The sequence below is a fragment of the Bombina bombina genome, chromosome 11 (genome assembly GCF_027579735.1).
Source record: "Bombina bombina isolate aBomBom1 chromosome 11, aBomBom1.pri, whole genome shotgun sequence".
In the NCBI taxonomy this organism is placed as follows: Eukaryota; Metazoa; Chordata; class Amphibia; order Anura; family Bombinatoridae; genus Bombina; species Bombina bombina.
In genome coordinates, this window is record NC_069509.1 from 192,378,701 (window position 1) to 192,400,888 (window position 22,188).

Genomic DNA, 22,188 nt, shown 5'->3' on the forward strand with positions numbered 1-22,188 from the left:
TGTGAAAACGAGCAAAGGTGATCGCGTCCGATGCAGCAGTCATAAGACCTAGAATTTCCATGCATAAGGCTACCGAAGGGAATGATTGTGACTGAAGGTTTCGACAAGCTGTAATCAATTTTAAACGTCTCTTGTCTGTTAAAGACAGAGTCATGGACACTGAATCCATCTGGAAACCCAGAAAGGTTACCTTTGTCTGAGGAATCAAAGAACTTTTTGGTAAATTGATCCTCCAACCATGATCTTGAAGAAACAACACAAGTCGATTCGTATGAGATTCTGCTAAATGTAAAGACTGAGCAAGTACCAAGATATCGTCCAAATAAGGAAATACCACAATACCCTGTTCTCTGATTACAGACAGCAGGGCACCGAGAACCTTTGTAAAAATTCTTGGAGCTGTAGCTAGGCCAAACGGCAGAGCCACAAACTGGTAATGCTTGTCTAGGAAAGAGAATCTCAGAAACTGATAGTGATCTGGATGAATCGGAATATGCAGATATGCATCCTGTAAATCTATTGTGGACATATAATTCCCTTGCTGAACAAAAGGTAAGATAGTCCTTACAGTTACCATCTTGAACGTTGGTATCCTTACATAACGATTCAATATTTTTAGATCCAGAACTGGTCTGAAGGAATTCTCCTTCTTTGGTACAATGAAGAGATTTGAATAAAACCCCATCCCCTGTTCCGGAACTGGAACTGGCATAATTACTCCAGTCAACTCTAGATCTGAAACACATTTCAGAAATGCTTGAGCTTTTACTGGATTTACTGGGACACGGGAAAGAAAAAATCTCTTTGCAGGAGGTCTCAACTTGAAACCAATTCTGTACCCTTCTGAAACAATGCTCTGAATCCAAAGATTGTGAACAGAATTGATCCAAATTCCCTTGAAAAAACGTAACCTGCCCCCTACCAGCTGAGCTGGAATGAGGGCCGCACCTTCATGTGGACTTAGAAGCAGGCTTTGCCTTTCTAGCTGGCTTGGATTTATTCCAGACTGGAGATGGTCTCCAAACTGAAACTGCTCCTGAGGATGAAGGATCAGGCTTTTGTTCTTTGTTGAAACGAAAGGAACGAAAACGATTATTAGCCCTGTTTTTACCTTTAGATTTTTTATCCTGTGGTAAAAAAGTTCCTTTCCCACCAGTAACAGTTGAAATAATGGAATCCAACTGAGAACCAAATAATTTGTTACCCTGGAAAGAAATGGAAAGTAAAGTTGATTTAGAAGCCATATCAGCATTCCAAGTTTTAAGCCATAAAGCTCTTCTAGCTAAAATAGCTAGAGACATAAACCTGACATCAACTCTGATAATATCAAAAATGGCATCACAGATAAAATTATTAGCATGTTGAAGAAGAATAATAATATCATGAGAATCACGATGTGTTACTTGTTGCGCTAAAGTTTCCAACCAAAAAGTTGAAGCTGCAGCAACATCAGCCAAAGATATAGCAGGTCTAAGAAGATTACCTGAACACAGATAAGCTTTTCTTAGAAAGGACTCCATTTTCCTATCTAGAGGATCCTTAAACGAAGTACCATCTGACGTAGGAATAGTAGTACGTTTAGCAAGGGTAGAAATAGCCCCATCAACTTTAGGGATCTTGTCCCAAAATTCTAATCTGTCAGGCGGCACAGGATATAATTGCTTAAAACGTTTAGAAGGAGTAAATGAATTACCCAAATTATCCCATTCTTTGGAAATTACTGCAGAAATAGCATCAGGGACAGGAAAAACTTCTGGAATAACTACAGGAGTTTTAAAAACCTTATTTAAACGTTTAGATTTAGTATCAAGAGGACCAGAATCCTCTATTTCTAAAGCAATTAGGACTTCTTTAAGCAAATAACGAATAAATTCCATTTTAAATAAATATGAAGATTTATCAGCATCAACCTCTGAGACAGAATCCTCTGAACCAGAGGAATCATCAGAATCAGAATGATGATGTTCAGTTAAAAATTCATCTGTAGGGAGAGAAGTTTTAAAAGATTTTTTATGTTTACTAGAAGGAGAAATTACAGACATAGCCTTCTTTATGGATTCAGAAACAAAATCTCTTATATTATCAGGAACATTCTGCACCTTAGATGTTGAAGGAACTGCAACAGGCAATGGTACTTTACTAAAGGAAATATTATCTGCTTTAACAAGTTTGTCATGACAATCAATACAAACAACAGCTGGAGGAATAGCTACCAAAAGTTTACAGCAGATACACTTAGCTTTGGTAGATTCAGCACTTGACAGCGATTTTCCTGTAGTATCTTCTGACTCAGATGCAACGTGAGACATCTTGCAATATGTAAGAGAAAAAACAACATATATATAAAGCAAAGTTGATCAAATTCCTTAAATGACAGTTTCAGGAATGGGAAAAAATGCCAAAGAACAAGCTTCTAGCAACCAGAAGCAATAAAAAATGAGACTTAAATAATGTGGAGACAAGAGTGACGCCCATATTTTTTCGCGCCAAATAAGACGCCCACATAATTTGGCGCCTAAATGCTTTTTGGCGCCAAAAATGACGCCACATCCGGAACGCCGACATTTTTGGCGCAAAATAACGTCAAAAAGTGACGCAACTTCCGGCGACACGTATGACGCCAGAAACGGAAATAGAATTTTTGCGCCAAAAAAGTCAGCGCCAAGAATGACGCAATAAAATGAAGCATTTTCAGCCCCCGCGAGCCTAACAGCCCACAGGGAAAAAAGTCAAATTTTAAGGTAAGAAAAATGTTAAATTAAAATGCATTATCCCAAATATGAAACTGACTGTCTGAAAAATAAGGAAAGTTGAACATTCTGAGTCAAGGCAAATAAATGTTTGAATACATATATTTAGAACTTTATAAACAAAGTGCCCAACCATAGCTAGGAGTGTCACAAAAAATAAGACTTACTTACCCCAGGACACTCATCTACATATAGTAGATAGCCAAACCAGTACTGAAACGAGAATCAGCAGAGGTAATGGTATATATAAGAGTATATCGTCGATCTGAAAAGGGAGGTAAGAGATGAATCTCTACGACCGATAACAGAGAACCTATGAAATAGACCCCTTAGAAGGAGATCACTGCATTCAAATAGGCAATACTCCTCACATCCCTCTGACATTCACTGCACGCTGAGAGGAAAACCGGGCTCCAACTTGCTGCGGAGCGCATATCAACGTAGAATCTAGCACAAACTTACTTCACCACCTCCATCGGAGGCAAAGTTTGTAAAACTGAATTGTGGGTGTGGTGAGGGGTGTATTTATAGGCATTTTGAGGTTTGGGAAACTTTGCCCCTCCTGGTAGGAATGTATATCCCATACGTCACTAGCTCATGGACTCTTGCTAATTACATGAAAGAAACATCCTTTTAAAGACAGGAGGCGCGAAAAAAGGAATCCCTGACTTCACCCATTCCTGTGCAAAATCTCCTAGCACGGTCTGTAAAAGGAAAAACTTCCACAGAGGAATCCTAGTATATATAACATTTACTAGATTCTTTAGGGTTGACAACGACAGACGTATCATTCGCTCCAAAGTAGCCAAAACCTCCCTTAATCATATATTAAGGTGTCCAAGCTCAAATCTGAAGGTTACCACTTCAGCATCAGATGAAGGAATTATAGTGTCCGATTCTGAGATTTCACCTTCAGAGGCTACCAACGTATTCTCCTCATCAGACCTATGAGGAAGGGCAACCTGTGTAGCAGCAGGTGGAACAGAAACCTTACTATCTGAATATCTAATATTCCTCTTGCTATTTCCATTAGCATAGGGAAGGCAGATAATGCTGCAGAGATCGCAGAAGATACATTGGACACGGAGAAGGCGTTTGGTAGAGTGGATTGGGCGGTACATGATGGTCGACTAACACATATGAATTTTGGGGGTCCCTCTATTGAATCATTGCGGGCTATATATGCTTCTCCGACTGCACAGGTGACCTCTAATGGTTATAGATCAAAGCCATTCCCAATCCTGAATGGCACAAGACAAGAGTGCCCATTTTCGCAAATATTGTTTGTGCTATGTATTGAAACCTTGGCAGCCAAAATTAGGTCCAATCCAGACATCTCAGGGGTCAAAATAGGAGAGTTAGAATACAAGCTGAACCTCTTTGCAGATGACATATTAATTACTATAACTAAACCAATCTTGTCCTTACCCAACCTATATGAGGTGCTCAGTGATTTTTCAACTATCTCGGGCTATCAAATCAATCTAGATAAGTGCAAAATGATACCTATAGAGATTCCAATACATACAAAGAAATTGATGGAGATCAATTTCGAACTAAGACAAACTAAACAAACTTTAAAATATTTGGGAGTGCACCTGACACCTCCAGTCCATCAACTATACAAAGCCAATTACATACCACTTTATAAATCAATTCGGAGAGATCTCCAAAATTGGAGAAACCACAGTTTTTCTTGGATAGGGAGGATGTCTGCAGTAAAGATGACTGTCCTACCCCGCCTGTTGTACCTTTTCAGGGCCCTCCACATTAGAATTGTATACTCTGACGTAAAGGCTGTGCAGTCGGAGATTTTAGCATTCATATGGGGTAAAAAAGTCACCAGAGTAGCTAACACAATAATGATGAAGCATAGGAAACTGGGAGGACTGGGAGTTCCAAACCTGATTGACTATTACAGATCCGCCAGATTAGCTCAGGATGCTCTAATTCTTAGAGCCAAGCAAGAAGCCCTCTAGACACAATTAGAGTCGGATATGGAAGGGTGGGGCAACATTGATGCTATCCTTTGGGAGAGGAAAAACACACCACGTAGAGTAGTCTATTATCAATCTCTGACAGGAGAAGCCACAAAACATATCTGGTCGGAAATTGCACACAAAAAGGGGTTATGCCCAGTATGGTCAGCCTTGACAGCATTAGATACCTATTACATGGAGGATCCCAGAAGGAAATCAACAAGTGGGAAAACAAGGTCCTGTATAGGGTAGCAATTTTTTTGGTACAAAATAAGGTAATGACTTACTCTCAGGTTCAAGAGAAGGTATCCCCTATTAAGGTACATTGGTATCTGTATTTGCAATTATCCTCACCTCTGCACACATTCCTAAAGACAATAAAACCTAGAAGTAGGACCATACTTGAAAATAGACCGAAACACACCATCTTCCAGATTGTATGTAGAGATCCAAAATTTGGGAAACAAGACCAAAACCACATTAATGCTCAAGTGGGAAACAGAACTAGAAATGACAGTAGATACGTGGTATGAGGTCTTCAATGCAGCTAATAGGGGCCTGATTAGCGCAGACATAAGGGAAAACTCCCTGAAAACAATGTTTAGATGGTATTTAACGCCACTTAGAACTTCACATATGTCACAAAACAATTCTAGTCTGTGTTATAGGGGGGGTGGGGAGATAGGAACCTACCGACATATGTGGTGGGACTGTGAAGGAGTTCAGACGATATGGAAATCGTTGTCCTCCATGCTTAGCTACTTATTAGACAAACAGATACATCTCAATATTACACAAGCACTACTTCATGAACGTGTTCGGGAGTTAAATAAACCTATAAATACTTTAATCAGAATTCTGTATACAGTAGTGAGAACATGTATAGCGAGATACTGGAAAGTAGGTACACCAACGTGGATAGAAATTAAGCGTAAAATCCAACACAAGTACACCATGTATGAAATTGCGGCATGGTCATTAGGTACCAAAGATACAAATGATGATGTGTGGTTTAATTGGAATCTCAGGAATAGTTCCAGTTATTCTGCGTAGAATAATAGATGGAGCTCAGCAGATATGCAATGTGAGCTAAGCTAGATGTTATTTGAGAACATCATGGATACACTAGTCTACGGCATCCGAATTTTTGTTTATTTAAGGTTATGGGTTCATTATTGATTTAATGTTTTTTTTTTTCTTGTTAAAATTTTTAAACGGTTTATTTTAATCTTTATTGTGTAACATTGATAGTCAATCTCCCACATAATGACAAGATGGAATCTGATATCATAAAGCGGTGGGTGAAAGAGAGATGAGCATGAAAATTGATAAATGGACATATACAGCTAACTGTCGAAAACTGAAAAAGTGACAATGTGGCCGTTAGGCTACGATATTCTATATAATGATTTTCCAGAAAAGTGAGGCAATACCGAGATATATATGCTGTTACTCCTGTACCTATGCAATACTTGAAATGTTCTATTGTTACACAAACAATATGTTTTTCAATAAAAAGATTTAAACATAAATGAGCCCAAAAAAAATCTTGAGATGTATTAGGCAATAAAAATAAGACAAGCTTGCACAGACCTAAACATACAATATGAAGGTCTACCACAGGGCAATAAAAAAAATAATAATAAAAAAAAATAGTTAATTAGCCCACCTATTAGGAATTATCCCAAATTCAATAATATGTGCCTTTCATATAAAAGTAAAACACTGTTCTTAGTAAGCAGAAACAATAAAAATGCGATGGTGTAAGCCAGCCATCAAACTGAGCTGCACACTAACATGTGCGCATCGCCTCCCCGTTCTACGACTGATAAGGAGACAGGAAAATGTCGCTGCTCCAATCTTTTTAGAAGAAGGAGGCGGAGTCACAATCGTGCAAAAATGTCAGAGTCCTAATAATAATGGAACCTCCGCCTGAAAGGCAATCGTATCTCGATAAAAGGGGCAATAAATAAAAAAGAGAGTCTAAGTCCCCCAACAAACCTTAACTCCTGCAGGCTATTTTATTTTAGGAGCGTTACTCCTTTCTGCTGAAGCAGAAATATCAAAGGACAGCCCAAACTGCTGAAAATAAAACTGCTCTGCCGCTTCGATCTCAAAGAGAATGTGAATGTGCATATGAGGTAAGCTAAGCATACCACATACTTCTGCCGTAGCAACGCTCTCTCCTGTTTGTGCGATAGTGAAAAAACATACCCACATAGCAAGACAGGTTAACCCTTTAATATCTACCAATTATAAAAAAAAATGTCTCTCTCAATATTTTTTATACAGTTTATTTTAATCTTTATTGTGTAACATTTATAGTCAATCTCCCACATAATGACAAGATGGAATCTGATATCATAAAGCGGTGGGCGAAAGAGAGATGAGCATGAAAATTGAAATATGGACATATACAGCTAACTGTCGAAAATTAGGTGACTGCACATTGCTCATAAAGATATCCTTACTAAGGATATACTTTGTCCCAAGAAAAATGCAGATATCTGATAAAGTTCCCAATCTCCACCCTAGAAGACAGAAAAGCACTTACCTGCATCTAGCCGTCCGGCAGGAGGAAAGCTTACCGGACATGAGAAGAAGCCACTCCTCACAGAGGCCTGTAGAAAAAGAAAGATCAGAGTAAACCTACTCAGGCTTTCTATACCAGGGCAGTAGCTATCTTAGGAAAACGCAGCGAAGCCCACTTCACAAGTTCCAAACTGCTTTAAAGCCACCACTGCCCTACTGAAGAGACTAACGTGGAGTACGGCTATACCCAAACTTGAAAGGAAAGATCAGAGCAAGCCTACTCTGGCTTTCAAAATAATAAAATCTTGATTGAAGTGAAATAAATCCAATCTTCTTCAGCCACCAGAAACTTCACCTCTTCTTTGCACTGAAGGCAAAGAGAATGACTGGGGGTTATGGGTAAGGGAAGTGAAATTTAATAGCTTTGCTGTGGTGCTGTTTGCCTCCTCCTGCTGGCCAGGAGTGATATTCCCACTAGTAATTGATGATGCCGTGAACTCACCATATCTTAGGAAAGAAAAAATGCATTTTGAAATGTTCTCCTTTAGACAAAACATATAATTGTTTGAGTGCCGTGTCCCTGCAGCACTGAATATTACCTTGATTGTTTGTGAGTTTGTTCTTGCTGCACATAATCAATAAACAGAATCTCTTGGGCAAAATCAAAGTGACAGTTTCCAGGTCCTTTACGGATCAGGAAGCCCCCTGGCGGGGAGATACAGTGCCCATCAAGAGAAACGTGAACTGTCTTGGCCTGAAAACAAAGATCACGTTAGGATTTTTTACAGCAAATTTGTATTATAAAACAATGTGAAAAAGGTTTTGTAACAGATTTTTGCATGTGTATCTGCGCACTGTCAGTAACACTAATACATTATATTACTAGTCTGTATATGTGCATTGTCAGTAACACCAACACTTTACATTACTAGCCTGTATCTGCGCACTGTCAGTAACACTAACACTTCACATTACTAGTCTGTATGTGTGCACTGTCAGTAACGCCAATACATTACATTACTAGTCTGTTTGTGCACACCATCAGTAACGTTAATACATTACATTACTAGTCTGTATGTGCGCACTGTCCGTAACACAAATACATTACTAGTCTGTGTGTGTGTACTGTCAGTAATGCTAATATTTTACTAGTCTGTGTGTGCGCAATGTTAGTAACACTAATACATTACTAGTCTGTATTTCCACACTGTCAGTAACACTAATACATTACTAGTCTGTATGTGCGCAATGTCAGTAACATTAATACATTACTAGTCTGTATGTGCGCAATGTCAGTAACACTAATACATTACTAGTCTGTATTTCCACACGGTCAGTAACACTAATACATTACTAGTCTGTATGTGCGCAATGTCAGTAACACTAATACATTACATGTCTGTACTTCCACACTGTCAGTAACACTAATACACTACATTACTAGTCTGTATTTCCACACTGTCAGTAACACTAACACTTTACATTACTAGTCTGTGTGTGTGTGTGTGCACTGTCAGTAACGCTAATACATTACTAGTCAGTATGTGCGCACTGTCAGTAACACTAATACTTTACATTACTAGTCTGTGTGTGCGCACTGCCAGTAATGCTAAAACTGATAGTGCACACATAGCCTGTATGTGCACACTGTCAGTAACACTAATGCATTACATTACTAGCCAGTATGTGCGCACTGTCAGTAACACTAATACTTTACTATCTTGTATGTGCGCACTGTCAATAACGCCAATATTTTACATTACTATTCAAATCTATTTGTCTCCAATCTGCGTCTCCAATCTTTGTTTCCAAACTTTTCTTCCCCTCTGCTGTGTCTCAGACCCCTCCTCCCATGTTTACCCTCCTTTCTCTTTCCACAGCCTCACACCTAACATCAGACTCCAGATTTGCAAGCACTAGCCCTCCAATCCCTTCCCACCACCACCCAGCCTATTGTTTACCTTAATACACACACACACACACACACACACACCTTACAACAGTAATTATGTGCTGCTGTCACTAAAAATCCAGGATAGAGAAACCACTTCAAACTCACAGCCTTTGTACTGACATTTTACCACATTCTTTTACACTTCTCCAAACCTCACTTGCTCAGTCACCACCCCCCCCCCCATGTCATCACTAACTCTCAGTTCACTCTGCCTTATATCAGACATATTTCCTTTCTCCCTTACCTTCTGTGTCCATTCCCGTTCCTTTAGATTTTAAGCTTGAGAGCCTCTCTACCTGTAGGCCAGTTTATGTTTAAAGTGAACTACTACTGATTGTGCTCAAGGGCAGGGCATTCCTCTCCTTTTGTATAAATTAATTAATGCACCTACAACTGTTATTTACTAGTCTGTGTGTGTGTGTGTGCACTGTCAGTAACACTAATACATTACATTACTATTCTGTATGTGCACACTGTCATTAACGCTAATACATTAAATTACTAGTCTGTATGTACGCACTATCAGTAACACTAATACATTACTAGTCTGTATGTGCACACTATCAGTAACACTAATACATTACTAGTCTGTATGTGTGCAATGTCAGTAACACTAATACATTACTAGTCTGTATGTGCACACTATCAGTAACACTAATACATTACTAGTCTGTATGTGCGCACTGTCAGTAACACTAATACATTACAATACTAGTCTGTATTTCCACACTGTCAGTAACACTAATACATTACATTACTAGTCTGTATTTCCACACTGTCAGTAACACTAACCCTTTAGATTACTAGTCTGTGTGTGTGCGCACTGTCAGTAACACTAATACATTACTAGTCTGTATGTGTGCACTGTTAGTAACACTAATACTTTACAATACTAGTCTGTGTGTGCGCACTGTCAGTAACGCCATTACATTACTAGCCTGAGTGTGCGCACTGCCAGCACTGCTAAAACTTTACATTACTAGTCTGTATGTGCGCACTGTCAGTAACACTAATACATTACATTACTAGTCTGTATGTGCGTACTGTCAATAACACTAATACATTACTAGCCTGAGTGTGCGCACTGTCAGTAATACTAAAACTTCACATTACTAGTCTGTATATGCGCACTGTCAGTAACAATACATTACAATACTAGTCTGTATTTCCACACTGTCAGTAACACTAACACTTTACATTACTAGTCTGTGTGTGTGTGCGCACTGTCAGTAATGCTAATACATTACTAGTCTGTATGTGCGCACTGTCAATAACACTAATACATTACTAACCTGAGTGTGCGCACTGTCAGTAATACTAAAACTTCACATTACTAGTCTGTATGTGCGCACTGTCAGTAACAATACATTACATTACTAGCCAGTATGTTTGCACTATCAGTAACACTAATACATTATTAGCCTGTATGTGTGCACTGTCAATAACGCTAATACTTTACATTACTAGTCTGTATGTGCACACTGTCAAGTAACAATACATTACATTACTAGACAGTATGTGTGCACTATCAGTAACACTAATACATTACTAGCCTGTATGTGCGCACTGTCAATAACGCCAATACTTTACATTACTAGTCTGTATGTGCGCACTGTTAGTAACACTAATACAATACATTACTAGCCTGAGTGTGCACACAGTCAGTAACGCTAATACATTACTAGCCTGTGTGTGCGCACTGTAAGTAATGCTAATACATGACATTACTAGTCTGTGTGTGTGCGCGCACTGTCAGTAACACTAATACATTACTAGCCTGAGTGTGCACACAGTCAGTAACGCCAATACATTACTAGTCTGTATGTGCGCACTGTCAGTAACACTAATACATTACATTACTAGCCTGAGTATGTGCACTGTCAGTAATGCTAAAACTTTACATTACTAGCCTGACAGCCTCTCTACTACTGGCTGTAACTTAAAGGCAGCCCATTCTCGCTTTTGTAAAAAACAGAATTTATACTTACCTGATAAATTACTTTCTCCAACGGTGTGTCCGGTCCACGGCGTCATCCATTACTTGTGGGAATATTCTCTTCCCCAACAGGAAATGGCAAAGAGCACAGCAAAAGCTGTCCATATAGCCCCTCCTCAGGCTCCGCCCCCCCAGTCATTCGACCGACGGTTAGGAGAAAAAAGGAGAAACTATAGGGTGCCGTGGTGACTGTAGTATATAGAGAAAGAAATTTTTCAAACCTGATTAAAAAACCAGGGCGGGCCGTGGACCGGACACACGGTTGGAGAAAGTAATTTATCAGGTAAGCATAAATTCTGTTTTCTCCAACATTGGTGTGTCCGGTCCACAGCGTCATCCATTACTTGTGGGAACCAATACCAAAGCTTTAGGACACGGATGAAGGGAGGGAGCAAATCAGGTTACCTAAACAGAAGGCACCACGGCTTTCAAAACCTTTCTCCCAAAAACAGCCCCCGAAGAAGCAAAAGTATAAAATTTGTAAAATTTGGCAAAAGTGTGCAGAGAAGACCAAGTCGCTGCTTTACATATCTGATCAACAGACGCCTCGTTCTTGAAGGCCCATGTGGAAGCCACAGCCCTAGTGGAGTGAGCTGTGATTCGTTCAGGAGGCTGCCGTCCGGCAGTCTCATAAGCCAATCGGATAATGCTTTTCAGCCAGAAAGAAAGAGAGGTAGCAGTAGCTTTTTGTCCTCACCTCTTACCAGAGTAAACGACAAACAAAGATGAGGTTTGTCTAAAATCCTTAGTTGCTTCTAAATAGAACTTTAAAGCACGGACTACATCTAAATTGTGTAACAAACGTTCCTTCTTTGAAACTGGATTCGGACACAAAGAAGGAACAACTATTTCCTGGTTAATATTCTTGTTGGAAACAACTTTTGGAAGAAAACCAGGCTTGGTACGCAAAACAACCTTATCTGAATGGAACACCAGATAGGGTGGGTCACACTGCAAAGCAGATAGTTCAGAAACTCTTCTAGCAGAAGAAATAGCAACCAAAAACAGAACTTTCCAAGACAGTAACTTGATATCTATGGAATGTAAGGGTTCAAACTGAACCCCTTGAAGAACTGAAAGAACTAAATTTAGACTCCAGGGAGGAGTCAAGGGTCTGTAAACAGGCTTGATTCTGACCAAAGCCTGTACAAAAGCTTGTACATCTGGCACAGCTGCCAGTCGTTTGTGTAACAAGACAGATAAAGCAGAAATCTGTCCTTTTAGAGAACTCGCTGACAATCCCTTATCCAAACCTTCTTGGAGAAAGGAGAGGATTTTAGGAATTTTAATCTTACTCCAGAAGAATCCCTTGGATTCACACCAACAGATATATCTTTTCCATATCTTATGGTAAATCTTTCTAGTCACAGGTTTTCTGGCTTGGACCAGAGTATCTATCACTGAATCTGAAAACCCACGCTTGGATAAAATCAAACGTTCAATTTCCAAGCAGTCAGCTGCAGAGAAACTAGATTTGGATGTTCGAATGGACCTTGTACTAGAAGATCCTGTCTCAAAGGTAGCTTCCATGGTGGAGCCGATGACATATTCACCAGGTCTGCATACCAAGTCCTGCGCGGCCACGCAGGAGCTATCAGAATTACCGAGGCCTTCTCCTGTTTGATCCAGGCTACAAGCCTGGGAAGGAGAGGGAACGGTGGAAACGCATAAGCTAGGTTGAACGACCAAGGCGTCACTAATGCATCCACTAGAGTCGCCTTGGGATCCCTGGATCTGGACCCGTAGCAAGGAACCTTGAAGTTCTGACGAGACGCCATCAGATCCATGTCTGGAATGCCCCATAATTGAGTCAACTGGGCAAACACCTCCGGGTGGAGTTCCCACTCCCCCGGATGAAAAGTCTGACGACTCAGATAATCCGCCTCCCAGTTGTCTACTCCTGGGATGTGGATTGCAGATAGGTGGCAGGAGTGATCCTCCGCCCATTTGATGATTTTGGATACCTCTCTCATCGCCAAGGAACTCCTTGTTCCCCCCTGATGGTTGATGTAAGCTACAGTCGTCATGTTGTCTGACTGGAATCTTATGAATCCGGCCTTCGCTAGTTGAGGCCAAGCTCGGAGAGCATTGAATATCGCTCTCAGTTCCAGGATGTTGATCGGGAGAAGAGACTCTTCCCGAGACCATAAACCCTGAGCTTTCAGGGAATCCCAGACCGCGCCCCAGCCTAATAGACTGGCGTCTGTCGTGACAATGACCCACCCTGGTCTGCGGAAACTCATTCCCTGAGACAGGTGATCCTGGGACAACCACCAACGGAGTGAGTCTCTGGTCATCTGGTCTACTTGAATCTTTGGAGACAAGTCTGTATAGTCCCCATTCCACTGCTTGAGCATGCACAGTTGTAATGGTCTTAGATGAATTTGAGCAAAAGGAACTATGTCCATTGCTGCAACCATCAACCCTACTACTTCCATGCACTGAGCTATGGAAGGCTGCAGAATAGAGTGAAGAACCTGACAAGCGTTTAGAAGCTTTGACTTTCTGACTTCTGTCAGGAAGATCTTCATTTCTAAAGAATCTATTATTGTTCCCAAAAAGGGAACTCTTGTCGACGGAGACAGTGAACCCTTTTCTACGTTCACCTTCCACCCGTGAGATCTGAGAAAGGCTAGAACAATGTCTGTATGAGCCTTTGCTTTGGAAAGAGACGACGCTTGGATTAGAATGTCGTCCAGATAAGGTGCCACTGCAATACCCCTTGGTCTTAGAACCGCTAGAAGGGACCCGAGCACCTTTGTGAAAATTCTTGGAGCAGTGGCTGGTCCCGGATCGGGGGCTACCCCTTCATGCTGTCTTGGTAGCAGCAGCAGGCTTCTTGGCCTGTTTACCCTTGTTCCAGCCTTGCATTGGTTTCCAAGCTGGTTTAGCCTGGGAAGCGTTACCCTCTTGTCTAGAGGCTGCAGAGTTGGAAGCCGGTCCGTTCCTGAAATTGCGAAAAGGAACGAAAATTTGACTTATTCTTAGCCTTGAAAGGTCTATCTTGTGGGAGGGCATGGCCCTTTCCCCCAGTGATGTCTGAAATAATCTCTTTCAATTCTGGCCCAAAAAGGGTCTTACCTTTGAAAGGGATATTAAGCAATTTTGTCTTGGAAGATACATCCGCCGACCAAGATTTTAGCCAGAGCGCTCTGCGCACCACAATTGCAAACCCTAAATTTTTCGCCGCTAACCTCGCTAACTGCAAAGCGGCGTCTAAAATAAAGGAATTAGCTAACTTAAGTGCGTGAATTCTGTCCATGACTTCCTCATACGGAGTCTCCCTACTGAGCGACTTTTCCAGTTCCTCGAACCAGAACCACGCCGCTGTAGTGACAGGAATAATGCACGAAATAGGTTGAAGGAGGTAACCTTGCTGTACAAAAATCTTTTTTAAGCAAACCCTCCAATTTTTTATCCATAGGATCTTTGAAAGGACAATTGTCCTCAATGGGAATGGTCGTGCGCTTGGCTAGTGTAGAAACCGCCCCCTCTACCTTAGGGACTGTTTGCTATAAGTCCTTCCTGGGGTCGACCATAGGGAACAATTTCTTAAATATAGGAGGAGGGACAAAAGGTATGCCTGGCTTCTCCCACTCCTTATTCACTATGTCCGCCACCCGTTTAGGTATCGGAAAGGCATCAGGGTGCACCGGGACCTCTAGGAACTTGTCCATCTTGCACAATTTTTCTGGGATGACCAGATTGTCACAATCATCCAGAGTAGATAGCACCTCCTTAAGTAATGCGCGGAGATGCTCTAATTTAAATTTAAATGTCACAACATCAGGTTCTGCCTGCTGAGAAATTCTTCCTGTATCAGAAATTTCTCCATCTGACAAACCCTCCCTCACTGCCACTTCAGACTGGTGTGAGGGTATGACGGAAAAATTATCATCAGCGCCCTCCTGCTCTACAGTGTTTAAAACAGAGCAATCGCGCTTTCTCTGAAATGCTGGCATTTTGGATAAAATATTAGCTATGGAGTTATCCATTACTGCCGTCAATTGTTGCATAGTAACAAGCATTGGCGCGCTAGAAGTACTAGGGGTCGCCTGCGCGGGCATAACTGGTATAGACACAGAAGGAGATGATGTAGAACTATCTCTACTTCCTTCATCTGAGGAATCATCCTGGGCAACCTTACTATTTGTGACAGTACTGTCCTTACTATGTTTGGACGCTATGGCACAATTATCACATATATTTGAAGGGGGAACCACATTGGCTTCCATACATACAGAACATGATCTATCTGAAGGTACAGACATGTTAAACAGGCTTAAACTGGTTAATAAAGCACAAAAACCGTTTTAAAACAAAACCGTTACTGTCTCTTTAAATGATAAACAGGGCACACTTTATTACTGAATATGTGAACAACTATGAAGGAATTATCCAAACTTTACCAAATTTTCACCACAGTGTCTTAATGCATTCAAAGTATTGCACCCCAATTTTCAAGCTGTTAACCCTTAAAATGTGGAAACCGGAGCCGTTTGCAATTTTAACCCCACTACAGTCCCAGCCACAGCCTTTGTTGCGACTTCACCAATCCCAGGGGGGTATACGATACCAATTTAAGCCTTCTAGGAACGTTTTCAGTGGATACCAGACCCTCACACATGCAGCTGCATGCACTGTACTCAAAAGTAACTGCGCAATAATGGCGCAAAAATGAGGCGCTGCCTACTATAGTGAAAGGCCCTTCCTGACTGGGAAGGTGTCTAAACTAGTGCCTGGCGATAAAAACGTTCCCCAAACAATAAAAGTGTGAAAATTACTTCAAACTTGCAAAATATAACTTAAATAAACAATCGATTTAGCCCTTAAGAGTGTCCACCAGTTAATAGCCCATAATAAGCCCTTTATTCTTTCTAAGTCTAAGAAAATGGCTTACCGATCCCCATGAGGGAAAAATGACAGCCTTCCAGCATTACACAGTCTTGTTAGAAAAATGGCTAGTCATACCTTGAGCAGAAAAGTCTGCAAACTGTTCCCCCCAACTGAAGTTCTCTCAGCTCAACAGTCCTGCGTGGGAACAGCAATTGATTTTAGTTACTGCTGCTAAAATCATACTCCTCTTTTAAACAGAACTCTTCATCTCTTTCTGTTTCAGAGTAAATAGTACATACCAGCACTATTTTAAAATAACAAACTCTTGATAGAAGAATAAAAAACTACAACTAAACACCACATACTCTTCACCATCTCCGTGGAGATGCTACTTGTTCAGAGCGGCAAAGAGAATGACTGGGGGGGTGGAGCCTGGGAGGGGCTATATGGACAGCTTTTGCTGTGCTCTTTGCCATTTCCTGTTGGGGAAGAGAATATTCCCACAAGTTATGGATGACGCCGTGGACCGGACACACCAATGTTGGAGAAATGTATTTATTTCAGGACATGGAAAGTCCACAACGTCATTCCAATTACTAGTGGGATATTCAACTCCTGGCCAGCAGGAGGAGGCCAAGAGCACCCCAGCAAAGCTGTTAAGTGTAACTGCCTTACAAATAACCCCCATTCATTCACCCGAAGGAAATGGAAAAAAGGAAGAAACACAAGGGTGAAAAGGTGCCTGAGGTTTACAAAAAAAACCCTGCCAAATTATAAAAAAATTAAAAAATAAAATACCCAAGCTAGAGGACACGGAATGAACAGGGAGGGAGAAAAAGGCAGGAGGACCTAAACAGAAGGCACCACCACTTGTAGAGACTTTATCCCATAAGAAATCTCAGCCAAGGCAAAGTATCAAATTTCAGAATTTGGAAAAAGTATGCAAAAAAGACCATGTTACCGCCTTGCAAATTTGTTCCACAGAAGCTTCATTTTTGGAAGCCCAAGAGGAGGAGACAGCCCTAGTGGAATGAGCCGTAACTCTCTCAGGAGGCTGCTGTCCAATACGCCAAACAAATAAAAACTTCTCAACCAAAGAGACAGAGTAGTAGAAGTGGCCTTCTGACACTTACGCTTTCCAGAAAAAGGAACAGACAAGGCAGAAAATTGCCTAAAATCCTTAGTAGATTTTAAGTAAAATTTTAGGGCCCGCACAACATCCAAGTTAGGCAAAAGATGTTTCTTTTGAGGAGGAGGATTAGGACAAAAAACAAAATTTATGCTTACCTGATAAATTTATTTCTCTTGTGGTGTATCCAGTCCACGGATCATCAATTACTTGTGGGATATTCTCCTTCCCAACAGGAAGCTGCAAGAGGATCACCCAAAGCAGAGCTGTCTATATAGCTCCTCCCCTAACTGCCACCTCCAGTCATTCGACCGAAGACAAGCAAGAGAAAAGAGAAACTATAGGGTGCAGTGGTGACTGTAGTTTAAAAATAAAAAACACCTGCCTTAAAATGACAAGGCGGGCCGTGGACTGGATACACCACAAGAGAAACAAATTTATCAGGTAAGCATTAATTTTGTTTTCTCTTGTAAGGTGTATCCAGTCCACGGATTCATCCATTACTTGTGGGATACCAATACCAAAGCTATAGGACACGGATGAAGGGAGGGAAAAGGCAGGCGCATAAACGGAGGGCACCACTGCCTGTAAGACCTTTCTCCCAAAAATAGCCTCAGAAGAAGCAAAAGTATCAAATTTGTAGAATTTAGAAAAAGTATGAAGCGAAAACCAAGTCGCCGCCTTACAAATCTGTTCAACAGAAGCCTCATTTCTTTCAGGAGGCTGCTGGCCAGCAGTCTCATAAGCTAAGCGGATTATACTTCTTAACCAAAAAGAAAGAGAAGTTGCTGAAGCCTTTTGGCCTTTCCTCTGTCCAGAGTAGACAACAAACGATGCAGATTTTGACGAAAATCTTTAGTAGCTTGTAAATAAAACTTTAAAGCACGAACCACGTCAAGATTGTGTAAAACACGTTCTTCCTTTGAAGAAGGATTAGGACACAGTGACGGAACAACAATCTCCTGATTGATATTCTTATTAGATACTACCTTAGGAAGAAACCCAGGTTTGGTACGCAAAACTACCTTATCTGCATGGAAGATCAGATAAGGGGAATCACACTGCAAGGCAGATAACTCTGAAACTCTTTGAGCCGAAGAGATAGCTACCAGAAACAGAACTTTCCAAGATAAAAGCTTGATATCTATGGAATGCAGAGGTTCAAACGGAACCCCTTGAAGAACATTAAGAACTAAATTTAAACTCCATGGCGGAGCAACAGGTTTAAACACAGGCTTGATTCTAACTAAAGTCTGACAAAACGCCTGAACGTCTGGAACATCCGCCAGACACTTGTGCAAAAGAATAGACAGAGCAGAAATCTGTCCCTTTAAGGAACTAGCTGACAATCCCTTCTCCAATCCTTCTTGGAGAAAAGATAATATCCTGGGAATCCTGACTTTACTCCATGAGTAACCCTTGGATTCACACCAATGAAGATATTTACACCATATCTTATGATAAATTTTCCTGGTGACAGGCTTTCGAGCCTGAATTAAGGTATCAATGACCGACTCGGAGAAACCACGTTTTGATAAAATCAAGCGTTCAATCTCCAAGCAGTCAGACGCAGAGAAATTAGATTTGGATGGTTAAAAGGACCCTGAAGTAGAAGGTCCTGCCTCAGCGGTAGAGTCCATGGTGGAAGGGATGACATGTCCACCAGATCTGCATACCAAGTCATGCGTGGCCACGCAGGTGCTATCAAAATCACTGAAGCTCTCTCCTGCTTGATCTTGGCAATCAGACGAGGAAGCAGAGGAAACGGTGGAAACACATAAGCCAGGTTGAAAGACAAAGGCGCTGCTAGAGCATCTATCAGCGCTGCCTTGGGATCCCTGGACCTGGATCCGTAACAAGGAAGCTTGGTGTTCTGACGAGACGCCATGAGATCCAGTTCTGGTTTGCTCCAAAGTTGAATCAACTGTGCAAACACCTCCGGATGGAGTTCCCACTCCCCCGGATCCGCCTCCCAGTTCTCTACTCCTGGGATATGGATAGCTGATAGATGGCAAGAGTGAACCTCTGCCCATAGAATTATTTTTGAAACCTCCAACATTGCTAGGGAACTCCTTGAAGGATGGGACCCTGAGAAATTTGTTTAGGATCTTGAGATCTAAGATTGGTCTGAAGGTTCCCTCTTTCTTGTGAACCACAAACAGATTTGAATAGAAGCCTTTTCCCTGTTCCTCCTTTGGAACTGGGTGGATCCCTCCCATAACTAAGAGGTCTTGAACACAATGTAAAAATGCCTCTCTCTTTATCTGGTTTGCAGATAATTGTGAGAGATGAAATATTCCTTTTGGGGAAGAAGCTTTGAAGTCCAGAAGATATCCCTGGGACACGATTTCCAATGCCCAGGGATCCTGGACATCTCTTGCCCAAGCCTGGGCGAAGAGAGAAAGTCTGCCCCCTACTAGATCCGTTACCAGATCGGGGGATGATCTTTCATGCTGTCTTAGAGGCAGCAGCAGGTTTTTTGGCCTGCTTACCTTTGATCCAAGCCTGGTTAGGTCTCCAGACCGGCTTGGACTGGGCAAAATTTCCCTCTTGTTTTGCATTAGAGGAAGTTGAAGCTGCGCCACTCTTGAAGTTTCGAAAGGCACGAAAATTAGGCTGTTTGGTCCTTAATTTGTTGGACCTATCCTGAGGAAGAGCGTGACCTTTTCCTCCAGTAATATCAGAAATGATCTCCTTCAGTCCAGGCCCGAATAGGGTCTGCCCCTTGAAGAAAATGTTGAGAAGCTTAGACTTTGAAGTAACGTCAGCTGACCAGGATTTAAGCCATAGCGCCCTACGCGCCTGAATAGCAAAACCTGAGTTCTTAGCCGTTCGTTTGGTTAAATGAACAACGGCGTCAGAAACAAATGAATTGGCTATCTTAAGAGCTTTAAGCTTGTCAAGGATATCATCCAATGGGGTTTCTACCTGTAGAGCCTCTTCTAGAGACTCAAACCAGAAGGCCGCAGGAGCAGTGACAGGGGCAATGCATGCAAGGGGCTGGAGAATAAAACCTTGTTGAATAAAAATTTTCTTAAGGTAAGCCTCTAATTTTTTGTCCATTGGATCTAGAAAAGCACAACTGTCATCGACAGGGATAGTTGTACGCTTCGCTAGAGTAGAGACTGCTCCCTCCACCTTAGGGACCGTTTGCCACAAGTCCCGTGTAGCGGCATCTATGGGAAACATCTTTTTAAAAACAGGAGGGGGAGAGAATTCTCCCATTTCTACACCAGTTGGAATTTTAATACCCTTTTCTTCTTTTTTATGTATTATTAAACCAATAAAAGTTAAGTTTTAAATCGCCTTGTCCTGGGCCCATTACCTAGGCATACATGGCCATTTAACCATTATTTTGCTGTTGAGTGCTACCAAGTACACTCTTTCAATTGCAGATTGCAATTGATTTTTCTGGAGAGAACTGTACACCTGGTCTATCCCATTCCTTAGTAATAATTTCTGAAAACCTCTTAGGTATTGGAAAAACATCAGTGTAAACAGGCACTGCGTAGTATTTATCCAATTTACACAATTTCTCTGGGACTACAATGGCGTCACAGTCATGCAGAGTTGCTAAAACCTCCCTAAGCAACATGCGGAGGTTTTCAAGCTTAAATTTAAATGTAGACATATCAGAATCAGGTTGAAGTGTCTTCCCTGAGTCAGAAAAATCACCCACAGATAGAAGCTCTCCTTCTTCGGCTTCTGCACATTGTGAGGGTATATCGGACATAGCTACTAAAGCATCAGAGAGCTCTGTATTTGTTCTAGCCCCAGAGCTGTCTCGCTTTCCTTGTAACCCTGGCAGTTTGGACAATACTTCTGTAAGAGTATGATTCATAACTGCCGCCATGTCTTGTAAAGTATACGCAATGGGCGCGCTAGATGTACTTGGCGCCCCTTGAGCGGGAGTTATAGGCTCTGACACGTGGGGAGAGTTAGTCGGCATAACTTCCCCCTTGTCAATTTTCTCTGGTGATAAATCTTTTAAAGCCAGAATATGGTCTTTATAACTTATAGTAAGATCAGTGCATTTGGTACACATTCTAAGAGGGGGTTCCACAATGCCTTCTAAACATAATGAACAAGGAGTCTCCTCTATGTCAGACATGTTTAACAGACTAGTAATGAGACCAGCAAGCTTGGGAAACACTTTAATTAATGTGAAAAAGCAGAATATAAAAAACGGTACTGTGCCTTTAAGGGAAAAAAATAAACACAAAAACTGCAAAACAGTGAAAAAAGCAGTTAACTCTATGAAATTTTTACAGTGTATATAATAGACTAAAATAGCATTGCACCCACTTGCAAATGGATGATTAACCCCTCAGGTTCAAAAACGAAGCAAAAAAACGGTAAAAAACGTTAAAACAGTCACAAGCAAACTGCCACAGCTCTACTGTGGCTCCTACCTTCCCATAAAACGACTTTTGTAGGCACAAAAACCCTTTACAGAGGCCCAATATGTCAGGGGACTCCTTCAGGGAAGCTGGATGTCTCAGAATGTAAAAACAATTGCGCAATTAGAGCGCGAAAATAGGTCCCTCCCACCATGCACTCAAAGTCAGATGGCCTTAAAAAAAAACTAATCCTAGGAGTAAAATAACAGCCATGTGGAAAACTAGGCCCCAAACAAAGATTTATCACCTCAGTAAAAAACATTCTTTATATAAATGCAACGTTTTACATATTAAGCCATAATAGAAAGTAATATGAAAATTACTTTTTACTGCAAGCATGATGCCAGTCGTTTATTAAATCACTGCAATAAGGCTTACCTTAACTATATCAGGCACTGTCAGCATTTTCTAGTTCTTATCATCCTCTAGAAAATAATATACTGAACATACCTCAGGGCAGTTAATTCTGCAGGCCGTTCTCCCAGCTGAAGTTTCCTCATATTCTTCAGTTATGTGTGAGAACAGCAGTGGACCTTAGTTACAACCTGCTAAGATCATCAAAAACCTCAGGCAAATTATTCTTCTAATTTCTGCCTGAGGTAAAAAACATCA

At 41.2% G+C, this 22,188-nt stretch overlaps 1 protein-coding gene across 1 annotated transcript in view; it reads right to left on the minus strand.

The window, feature by feature from the left end:
* The window catches only part of KATNIP (katanin interacting protein), a 362,447-nt gene that overhangs the window by 120,250 nt on the left and 220,009 nt on the right, over window positions 1-22,188 (minus strand). Inside the window, exon 21 of the mRNA XM_053694469.1 lies at window positions 7,861-8,015. Within this exon, the coding sequence (XP_053550444.1) occupies window positions 7,861-8,015 (155 nt within the window). The remainder of the gene's footprint in view (window positions 1-7,860; window positions 8,016-22,188) is intronic.